The sequence below is a fragment of the Zootoca vivipara genome, chromosome 17 (assembly GCF_963506605.1).
Source record: "Zootoca vivipara chromosome 17, rZooViv1.1, whole genome shotgun sequence".
NCBI classification, from domain to species: domain Eukaryota; kingdom Metazoa; phylum Chordata; class Lepidosauria; order Squamata; family Lacertidae; genus Zootoca; species Zootoca vivipara.
The window spans coordinates 35,291,162-35,302,864 of NC_083292.1; the positions used below are offsets into that span (position 1 = coordinate 35,291,162).

An 11,703-nucleotide genomic window follows, 5' to 3' on the forward strand; every position below is an offset into this window, starting at 1 on the left:
AGTAGTAGATATGATAGTCACCCGAACTGAATTCGCCCATTCCCTTCCATTTTAGTTCACTGATGCCCAGGATGTCGATATTTATTCTTGTCATCTCATTTTTGACCACATCCAGCTTACCTCCACTCATGGTTCTTACATTCCAGGTTCCTATGCAATATTTTTCTTTACAGCATCGGACTTTCCTTTTGCTTCCAGGCATATCCGCAACTGAGCGTCCTTTCGGCTTTGGCCCAGCCGCTTCATCAGCTCTGAATCTACTTGTACTTGTCCTCCGCTCTTCCTCAGTAGCATGTTGGACGCCTTCCGACCTGAGGGGCTCATCTTCCAGCGTCATAACTTTTATATGCCTGTTGTCTTTGTCCATGGAGTTTTCTTGGCAGGGATACTGGAGTGGCTTGCCAGTTCCTTCTCCAGGTGGATCACGTTTAGTCAAAACTCTCCACTATGACCTGTCCATCTTGGGTGGCCCTGCATGGCATAGCTCATAGCTTCTCTGAGTTATTCAAGCCCCTTCGCCACGACAAGGCATTGATCCATGAAGGGGTACCAGTTCCTACTAACCACAATGGCTTTGCTGTGCCCCCCAAGGTTGGAGGCAGCAATGTTTCTGAATACTGATGGCTGGAAACCGCAGGAGGGGAGAGGGCTCTTGTGCTCGGGTCCTGCTTGTGGGTTCCCATTGGGGCATGTGGGTTGGCCACTGTGAGAACAGGATGCTGGACTCGATGGGCCATTGGCCTGATCCAGCAGCCTCTTCTTATGCACTTACTAATGCACTTCTTATGCACTTACTAATGTCTAAATTTGTAAACATCAGCATTGTGGCTGGTGCAACGTGGTCCATTACGAGAACACCCAACATTTGGGGGTATGAAAATGGGGAGCAGTGACACCCATCACCCACAATTAATAACTCAGGCCACCTTGCAAGCCTTGAAAAAGCCAGCTATTGCTTGTCAAATCTGGTAACCTGGACTGTGTAAATGGGGCCACAGAACAACTTGCTTGGCATGTCAATGGAGGATTTGCATATCAGTGGCTAAGAGCCGTGGATAATTAAAGGAACCGCAATAACAGGAAGGACAGGCAGATACCAAACGCTGGCTTGGAACAAATAACAAGGAAAAGAAGTTTGCCTTTATGATCAACTCACAACGTTCCTGAAGTCTTAGGGGTGCTATGAAACATAGTACAATTGCTTGAGTTTCAGGTTCATGGTGAGTATAAGGCTGGAGAACTGTTTTTCAGCCTCAGGGCCACATTCCCTCCTTAGTGAGCTTTTGGGGGGCCATGGACCATTGGGCGGAGCCAGTGCAAGCAGAAACCAGAGAATGGCTATTGTTTGGCGCATGGAGAAGGTCTCAGGCTCGATCCCTGGCCATGTAGGGCTGGGAGAGAGAGACCCCTTGCTTTAAAATACTGGATAGTAGATCACAGCCTACTTGAAGTTGGACATGCCTGGACTAGATGATCCTCAGGGTCCCTTCCAGCTCTACAATTCTATGATTCTATAATCCAACAAAGAGCCCCTCCTTTCTTTGAATGGCTAGTTATGCCCCCACAAACGTGTCTAGTTTGTGATTGCATTTTGGAAATGTGCTTGTTTGACAAAGGGCTACAGCTCATTGGTAGAGCCCTCTCTGCATGGACAAAGGCCGGAGGTCGAATGCCCGCCATCTTCAGCTGGGTTGGAAATGGCTTTGCCCAAAACCATGGAGAGTTCCTGCCAATCCGTGTTGATTCTACTGATCTAGGTGTGTCAAGGCCATAGCTGCCAAGTTTTCCCTTTTCTCGTGAGGAAGCCTATTCAGCATAAGGGAATTTCCCTTAAAAAAAGGGAGAACTTGGCAGCTATGGTCAAGGCTCTGACTCTGCTAAGTTCATGTTTGGGAAATTGAGGCGAAGGCTGTTACAAGACTCCCTACCAATGGGAAATAATGGCCAAAGCTGCCTGAAGATGAGTCAGTCTCCTCAAAGGATCTACTTGTTTCAGAGTTCCAGTGAGTGATTCGGGACGTAGATGAGGACTTTTGAGATGGTTCTTTCATTCATTCTCCTTCCTGATACCACATTTCAACAACAAGGATGCCTCTCTATGTATTGGGAACAAAGGGTTTTCAACAGTGCATTGCAAAACCCTTGGTAGAACAAGTTTGGGAACTTTGGGAACCAGGGATCCTTCCCGGAAAGCTGAGCTCAGCACCTTCTTGCTAATGGGATTTTGCCTATCAAAGGGACGGATGGGACAATCTCTCTACTTCCATTTCCTTCGGTTATTCATTTCCCCCCCGTCTCAAATCCAGCTCCCCACATGTCCAAAACAGTTTGCCATTTTCTGGAGAATGGTGGAACTTCACGACGTTCAGAAACATGCCAGAAAATGAAATGCAATTTCTAAAGGCACATGGCAATTTGTGGATAGTGTAAGATATCATCGCCAAGCGATATGCTATCATGGCAGGGCTGCCACCTTAAATAAAATATTGAGGAAGCCCAGGTATGCCCCACCATATCTGTCAACTTTTGGATTTGAAAATAGGGGATCAGCAGCCTCACCTGTCCCGGGGACAACCTACAGCAAGCATCCCCAAACTTCGGCCCTCCAGATGTTTTGGACTACAATTCCCATCATCCCTTACCACTGGTCCTGTTAGCTAGGGATCATGGGAGTTGTAGGACAAAACATCTGGAGGGCACAGTTTGGGGATGCCTGGTCTACGCTATATCTAACAATCCAGGATAGCAGCGGGAAATGGTGCTGGAATAAGGGAGTTTCCTGCAAAAAAAGGGAGGGTTGACAGCGATGAGCCCCACCCTGCATAATCGATCACAAACACCATTTGAATTTCAATGCCCATCAACATTACCCCCTCCCGTCCCTTCAAATATTTTATTGCAGGGAGTGGGCTCCTATGTATCACGGCAAGGGAAATGTTAGCATCTCATTGTAAGGAGCGTCCTACACACGAGTAGGAACCTGGCAGAGACACATGCCCGGCTGGCATGTTCTCTCGCTCCTGGTCGGTCGTTCGGGAGACTCAAAGTCTTTCTCCAGCCCAAACATCACAGCGACTGATACCGAAAGAGGCACCAGCACACTTCAGGATTCTGCAGAGTATTGGCAGTCAGCGTGACAGACTCAGTAGTGCAGCAATATTGGCTAAACTACTTTATCCTATATAATAATGTCCCTGTGTCCCTGCGTCCAGTTGTCCCGTGTGTCCCTGGGGTACTGCGCATGTGCCCCAGGGATACAGGGATTGGACAGCAGAGACTGCGCGCGCGCACTCTCCCCCCCTCCTCTGCCTCCTCCAACCGCCGCTCCCGCCGGACACTGCCTCACTGCAGGGCACGTCAGGGAAGCGAGGGTGGAGGCCGGCGAAGGCCTCCTCACAACCCTCCCTGGCCCGTGAGAGGAGCGGCGGTTGGAGGAGGCGGGGGGGGGAGAGTGCACGCGTCCTTCCTGTCGGCGGCTGGGGGAGAGGAAGGAAGGAGGAGAAAGCGCTCCTCCGTTCCTGTCCCCCTGCCGCCGACAGCAAGGACGGGTCCCAGGGTTCGGAGAAGCGCTGCACAAGCGCTTCTCCGAACCGTGGGATGTCTGCTTCCTGTCGGCGGCTGCGGGAGAGGAACGGAGGAGGAGAAAGCAGCGCTTTCTCCTCCTCCGTTCCTGTCCCCCTGCCGCCGACAGCAAGGACAGGTCCCAGGGTTCGGAGAAGCGCTGCGCAAGCGCTTCTCCGAACCCTGGGAGGTCTCCTTGCTGTCGGCGGCTGCGGGAGAGGAACGGAGGAGGAGAAAGCAGCGCTTTCTCCTCCTCCGTTCCTGTCCCCCTGCCGCCAACAGCAATGACAGGTCCCAGGGTTCGGAGAAGCGCTGCGCAAGCGCTTCTCCGAACCCTGGGAGGTCTCCTTGCTGTCGGCGGCTGTGGGAGAGGAACGGAGGAGGAGAAAGCAGCGCTTTCTCCTCCTCCGTTCCTGTCCCCCTGCCGCCGACAGCAATGACAGGTCCCAGGGTTCGGAGAAGCGCTGCGCAAGCGCTTCTCCGAACCCCAGGATTTTCTAGAGCCCGTTATTGAACGGGCTGAAATACACTAGTTTACATATAATACACTCGGAGCATTCTGACTCAGCTCCTTTCTCAACAGCATCGAACAGCAAAGAGAAATAACATAGGACCAAAAGTCCTACATCGCGGAAACACAGTAATACCAACATCCTGTCTCCATCACTTCCCACAGTGATGGATTTACCATAGGTAAATCATTTCAAGTAGTTCTTTTTCTAAGAGACCCTCAGGGTCTCTCCTAACCCTAAAGTTCTATGATTCTGTCCCAGCGTCATGACTGTGGCAGCAGAGGAGGGGAGGGAAGGGTTAAATCCCACCCCTGCTGTGACCCCGATGATGATAAAATTACTGTTGGAATAATTATTTTCTCAAACCGTGCTAACCCATTGCCTTACGAAACCTTAAACCAGTGCTTTTTTTTCTGGGGGGATGCAGGGGTACGCCTACCCCTAAACATTTTGTGAATCAAACGGGAGAAGAAACTACAAAAATTAAAATTTGAAGTACAGTGGTGCCTCAACTTATGAATTTTATCTGTTCCAAAGGCACCTTCGTAAGTCAAAAAATTCGTAAGTCGAAAAACGCCATTGGAAACGCGATTTCCCATAGGAATGCATTGGAAATGGAAAAATTCGTAAATCGAAGCAACCCTATCTAAAAATTCGTAAGTTGAAAAATTCCTATCTAAAACCAGCACGGTTTTCTTTCAGATGTCAAGACATTCGTAAGCGTGCGGCCATTATCCCCATTCATAAGTCGAAAAATTCGGTTGTCGAGTCGTTCGTAAGTTGAGGTACCACTGTAACTTCTCTAACACTGTGAATCATCAGTTCTGTTGCAACCCCTGATGGCGGCCTCATTTTCTGTCATGGTGTTTTCTAAGTCTCAGACAGAAGTGAGCGTTTAATGAGAGTACCCCACACATTTTTTTTTAAAGAAAGCAAGCACTGCCTTTAAGCACAACCGTATTTTGTTTTGGAAATATTAGCTCTGGGGCCTTGTTATTAAGCATAGGTGCCAACTCCCAGATTGAAAAATCCGAGATTGGCAGCAGCGCGGCACTGGAAGTCGTGCTGCAGCCATTTTGGAACTTGGCAGTGCAGCACCGGAAGTTGCTTCTACGCATGCTCTGCCCATTTCCAAAATGGCCACAACGCTGGAAGTCGCGCGGTGGCCATTTTGGAACTGGGCAGAGCAGCACCAGAAGTCGCTTCTACATATGCTCTGCCCATTTCCAAAATGGCAGCAGTGCCAGAACGGCTGGAAAAACAGGAGTTTCCCGGGAATACGGAAGACTTGGCAGCTATGTTATTAATTCCCCACCTGATTGTCATCCTGCTCAAACCACTCCTGGGAATTGGTTGGACCAGTTCAAGTCTAAGAAGGCTAAAAGGGCTGTTTAGCGGTGGCAGCATGGGCGTACCCAGCATGGGGCAGGGGGCAGCTGCCCATAGCTGCCAAGTTTTCCCTTTTCTTGCGAGGAAGCCTATTCAGCATAAGGGAAAATCCCTTAAAAAAAGGGATAACTTGGCAGCTATGCAGCTGCCCCCCTAGAAGCAGGGCAGCTGGAGAGGACAGGCAGGGATGCTACCCCCTGTGCTCCGCCTCAGCCTGCTTGGCTGAAGCGAAACGGCAGCAGCGGCAGCAAAGCTGCCTCCGTTGAAAAAAACCTGGACCTGGGCTAACTTCAGCCCACACTCTTTCAAGTCACAGCGAGCACAGCACAGAAAGTGCTGCCCCACAATGCTCTGCGGCACCTCATTTGCATACAGGCCTTGTTTTAGTCACCGCTGCCATTAAAGGAGCGGGCGAGGCAGGAGTGCAAGCACGGGTGGCTCCGTGTGCTGCCTTGCAAACAGCCCCCTTTCCTCTGGGGGGCGTGGACGTTGACCATGCCTCCTGACCACGTCATTGCCAGCTAGCCAATCGGGTGGCTGGGGGCGTGGCTGGGTGTGTGGCTGGTGTGCCCCCCCTAGCTTTGATCCTGGGTACGCCCATGGGTGGCAGCGAAGCTAAAGAAGAAGGCTAACTTTCTCTGTCTGGCTTCCAGCCCTCCCTCAACTGTTGCAGTGCAAGTAAGAAGGCATGGATATGAGAAACACAACTGCAATCACGGCAACTTTGGCTCTTAGTCATTGCACAAGAGTGGATGGTGACAAAATGAAAGGTGTTTTCAGACGCTTATGGAATTTGGTTAGGATTAATGACTTCCCAGCAGGAAACAGGCTGTATGGTAATTCCTGGGCGGCACTCAATCACTCCCTCATAAACAGCTTACTCTTATGTCATCACCATTGCTGAAATCCAGACTCGGGGAGGTATATATAAACAGGGCCAGGAGAGCCCTACATCACATCCACGGCTAGGAATCAGCTGGCAAACTTGGTGAGTCTCTTTCTTATAATGCCTCTCTTTAGAGAAGTGCTGCGCCAAAACCTGCCCTCCAGTGATTGGAGTAGCTGGTACATGGCGCTGTCCTTGGAAATGTCTCGGAAAACTTTCACAGGTTCAAAATGCAGTGGCTGGAGTCAGGGTCGCAGGAAGGGTGTGTGTGGTGGGGGCGGACCGCCCTGGATGTCTTCGCTTAGGGTGTGTGTGTGACATTTGGCAGTCGCGGGTGGGCAGCGCATCAAATGTCCATAGCTGCCAAGTCTCCCGTTTTCCCCGGGAAACCCCCGTTTGTCCAGCTGTCCCCAGCCGAAAAAACGGCTGTTTTCCTCCAGTTTATTCTGGCGCGGTGGCCATTTTGGAACTGGGCGGAGCATGCTCAGAAGCGACATTTAATGCTGCTCTGCCTAGTTCCAAAATGGCTGCAGAGTGACTTCTGGTGCGGCAGCCATTTTGGAACTGGGCACAGCTGCATCAAAAGTCACTTCTGAGCATGCTCTGCCCAGTTCCAAAATGGCCGCCGTGCTACTTCCGGTATGCTACTTCCGGTCAGGTCCCTTATTTTTCAGAGAGGAACTTGGCAGGTATGCAAATGTCCCCCATCGGTGACTCGTTCCGCCCCCAGCTGCAGGGTGCGCCCCCCGCTTTGTGCACCCTTTGTGTCCCGCCCCCTCGGGAGTGCATCCCATGCCCCGCCCCACTTGGGAACTCACCCGCCCTAGGCAGGGCAGGCATATGCTCTGCCACTGGCTGGAGTAATAATAATAAAAATAAATAATAATAATAATTAATAATAATTAATAATAATAATAATTAATAATAATAATAACAATAATAATAATAATAATATTTATACCCTGCCCTTCCCGGTTTAGAAACCGGGCTCAGGGCGGCTAACAACAAATATAAAACATTGATTAAAAACGACTTAAAAAACAGCTTAAAAACAGCATAAAATACAACATCAATGTAGCATCACCAGGGCTAACTAGCCAAGTTAGTCCTGCTAAGGCCAGCAAGGAGACCAGGGGAAAGTTTTAATGTGGGGACCTAGAAGGGTTTCTTCATAAAAAAGGGAAGGGAAAAAGGAATGGGGGATCAGGCTAAATTGAAGGCCAGGCGGAATAGCTCTGTCTTACAGGCCCTGCGGAAGGAGGTCAAGTCCCACAGGGCCCTAGTTTCATGGGACAGAGTCACAGCATTCCACCAGGTCGGTGCCATCACTGAAAAGGCCCTGGCCCTTGTGGACGATAGTCTGGCTTATTTAGGGCCTGGGACTCTTAATCTGTTATTATTGCCTTTAAATGTCACATAAAGTTTGTTCTAAAAGTGTGCATTGTCTGTTTCTGGGCCCAATTCAGGGCCCGCCCATTTGTGTTTAAAATCCTAAGCGACTTAGGTGTCAAATATCTGAAAGGCCCTCTTTCTCCTCAATGACCACCCCCCAGTGATAAAATGAACAGAGGTGACCCTTTTGCTAGCTCCACCTCCCTCAGAAATTTGGGGTGGTGGTACCCCAGGAGAGGGCCTTCTCTGTGGCAGCCCCTAAAGTTGTGGAATTCCCTCCTCACAGAGGTGCACCTGGCTTTTCTCTTTACGGCAAGCCCTCAAACTATCTAAGTTTTGGCAATATTCTTTTAAGTGGCCGAAAGCGGACTTTGGCAAACCCAACCACCATTAAACCAAACGTGTTTTGACTACACGTAATTTTCGCTTCAGGCATAACCCCCAGAACGTAACCCTTGTGTAAAGTGCAGGCTTACTGTACAACTTTACAGCTTTCTTTACCTGGCCTTTGACACCCAAGGTGTGTGTTTTCTGGTTCCACCCTGTTCCCGTAATCGATCTGTTTTTTTTTATTTTAAATGGTTGTAACTTGTAAAGGGCGGGTTATAAATGTGGTGGCGATTATGATGATGATAATAGTAATAATAATAGTTTCTCAAATGTTTCCTTGCCCCACAAAAGAGGCTTCTGCTTTTCGGCCTCATTTGCAGACTCCTTTATGATGGTCTTTATAATTTCGGAGAGTTTGATGCTGTTTTCACCTAACCTAGAGTTCTGTGAGAGGGACCAAGGATCTGGGCATGTTCCTCTAGGGCCCTGCAACCTCCACAGCTGTTTGTGCAACAACATCTGGGTGTGGACAGCCCTGCAACGTATTCCTGTGGAACATGACTGAAACACAGGAACAAGGAGAGACTTTCCGCCTTAACAATCTACATTGGCCATGGTTCTTTCTTTGCAAGGGGCGATGGGCAGGAAGCCATGACTGCTCTAAGTGCTATCTTAGTATTTTCAATGCATAGTCTTTTGGAGAATTGAGAACCCAAACCGACACATTCACACATCCTTAGCTGCTGCTCGTGGCTGAACTGGAATATCCTGCTGACTTGCGGCTTCCTAAATTCTTCATAGCTTTACTGGCCCAAAAGGCCCATGATTATGAACACCTGTGGGGTGTAATAATAATAATAATAATAATAATAATAATAATAATAATAATAATAATAATATTTATACCCCGCCCTTCCCAGTCAAGACCGGGCTCAGGGCGGCTAACAACATAAATATCAACGCAAGTATAAAAGAAAGAATTCAATTAAAATGCAGATTAATACAATGTTAAAATTCAATTTTATAATTAAAAATCTACAAGTAAGATAAAACCATTATAAGACAAAACCTTAGGGGAGGGTAACCCCAGGGTCAGACTGCGTCAGTCCAAAAGCCAAGCGGAACAGCTCTGTCTTGCAGGCCCTACGAAAAGATGACAAATCCCCCAGTGCCCTAGTCTCCTGAGACAGAGCATTCCACCAGGTCGGGGCCAGTACTGAGAAGGCCCTGGTCCTGGTCCTGTAGTGGTTAAGAGCGGTAGACTCGTAATCTGGTGAACCGGGTTCGCGTCTCCGCTCCTCCACATGCAGCTGCTGGGTGACCTTGGGCTAGTCACACTTCTCTGAAGTCTCTCAGCCCCACTCACCTCACAGAGTGTTTGTTGTGGGGGAGGAAGGGAAAAGGAGAATGTTAGCCGGTTTGAGACTCCTTAGGGTAATGATAAAGTGGGATATCAAATCCAAACTCCTCCTCTTCCTCCTCCTCCTCCTCTTCCTCCTCCTCCTCCTCCTCCTCCCCCCTCTTCTTCTTCTTCTTCTTCTTCTTCTTCTTCTTCTTCTTCTTCTTCTTCTTCTTCTTCTTCTTCTTCTTCTTCTTCTTCTTCTTCTTCTTCTTCTTCTTCTTCTTTCATGCATATGCCTGCCTCTTCCAGGTCGGCAAAGATTCCAGAGAATGGCAACCTGCCCTCCAAGCACCCACTCCCACCCTCCGGTTACCAACCCTCCGGTTACCAACCCTCCGGTTACCCACCCCCGGGCTCCGAGCACATCGGATAGTTTGCCTCACTGCACTCTGGAGTTGGCTCTCGAGATCATTGTGAACATCTACCACCAATTCGCTCCTCGGGAAGGCAAGGATGACTTCTTGAGCCTCAAGGACATGACGGAGCTTCTCAAGAGCCAAGCTCCCACTTTCCTGGCAGCCTGCGTGAGTGAAGCCAAAGGAAATGGTGTTGTTGGTGGTTCAAATATGTTTGCAAAAAACCGGGAGCCAGGTAGCTTTCTTGTACTGTTCGGCCCATCCGGATGACCTGTTTGCCAAGAGTCCGTCCTGATTTGCTTGCGCAAAGGTTATGCAGAGGTTAGATGAGACCTGGTCCTTACCGAGTTCCCCAGGAAAAGGGATGGACCGTTAAAGCCCTCTGGGAACTGTAGCGCTGTGAGGGGAAAAGAGGCTCCCCTGGGCAACTCTCAGCGCCTTTAACCAAACTCTGGTTCCCAAGGAACTATTGGGGACCCACTTCAAATCCCCGAGTCTTCCTTTGAAGCCTGCCCTGCTACACCCATGCCCCACATTATGTATGATGTCAGGTCCAGTTCTGAGGGCCTTCTGGCGGTTCCCTCACTGCGAGAAGCAAGGTTACAGGGAACCAGGCAGAGGGCCTTCTCAGTGGTGGCACCCGCCCATCAGATGTCAAGGAAATAAACAACTATCTGACTTTTAGAAGATATCTGAAGGCAGTCCTGTTTAGGGCAGTTTTTAATATTTGATCTTTTATCACTTATTATTATTATTATTATTATTTTGTTGGGAGCCTCCCAGAGTGCCTGGGAAAACCCAGCCAGATGGGAGGGGTATAAATAAATAAATAAATAAATAAATAAATCATCATCATCATCTACACTGGTCAGTTAAAATGTTAAAAATATGTTATAAAAATGTGACACCAGAGGGTGCTGTAGGACAGCAATCCTTCGTCAATGTAAAATTGCCTTGAGAGCTATATCATGTTTTTTTTAAAAAAAAAGTGGTGATGGATGATGGCAATTGTAGCCCAACCTGGTCCCCTAAGTTCAAAGAATAAGGCAGGTCATGATGTTCTCAAAGGAGCATTCACCTACCAAAGTTTCATCTAGTTCTCCCCACCTTCCCTTACAGAACAGAAGCCGTCCAGGCTACATGAAAGAGCTCTTCAAAAAGGCGGATGTCGACAAGACCGGACAACTGACTTTTGAGGAGTTCACCAAAGTGTTTGCTCTCCTGGCAGACGATACCCACCGCCTGAGTCATGGCGAGGACCGATGTGGCCCAGACAACGATTGAGCTCCCCCCTTAAATTGGTATTGCCTGTTGTAATAGCTGCCAAATAAAGGATCTGCATGAGATATGTGACCCTAAGGCATCTGTTCATAGTCATCTGGTCTGGCTCCTTGTAATGTGGGAATCACAGCTAAAGAATCCCTGGGAGACGGCTGCCCAACCTCTGTTGGAAAAACCTCCCAATGGAACACACCTTTTAAAAAAACCAAAATCCATTACTATATCATACATGAATTCATAACAGGAAAAACACACAAAGAATAGAATGGCTGATCATAACAGGAAAAAACCAGCGGTACCGTTGCATACATCGGCCTATAAAAAGTATTTTTTAAAATTATTTTTTTACAGAAGGAAATGCTTAATTCTGTAATAATCAAAATGCAAACGTATTTCCCCAATTTCCCCAATTTCCAGGGGTTCCAGGAGCTTACCCAGGGTTCAGTTTCCTTGGAATGAGGGACAGCAGAGACTGTGGTGTTTTTAAGATTGTTGTTGTTGTTGTTTAGTCGTTTAGTCGTGTCCGACTCTTCGTGACCCCATGGACCATAGCACGCCAGGCACTCCTGTCTTCCACTGCCTCCCGTAGTTTGG

General features: G+C 48.6%; 1 protein-coding gene across 1 annotated transcript; it reads left to right on the top strand.

The window, feature by feature from the left end:
* Positions 1–6,353: 6,353 nt before the first annotated feature.
* LOC118076525 (protein S100-A7) lies at positions 6,354–11,174 on the top strand. The gene is made up of 3 exons (XM_035099355.2): positions 6,354–6,450; positions 9,722–9,996; positions 10,948–11,174. The coding sequence occupies exons 2-3, from the start codon at positions 9,742–9,744 to the stop codon at positions 11,110–11,112; spliced, it is 420 nt and encodes a 139-aa protein (XP_034955246.1). The 5' UTR covers positions 6,354–6,450; positions 9,722–9,741; the 3' UTR covers positions 11,113–11,174.
* Positions 11,175–11,703: the final 529 nt, after the last annotated feature.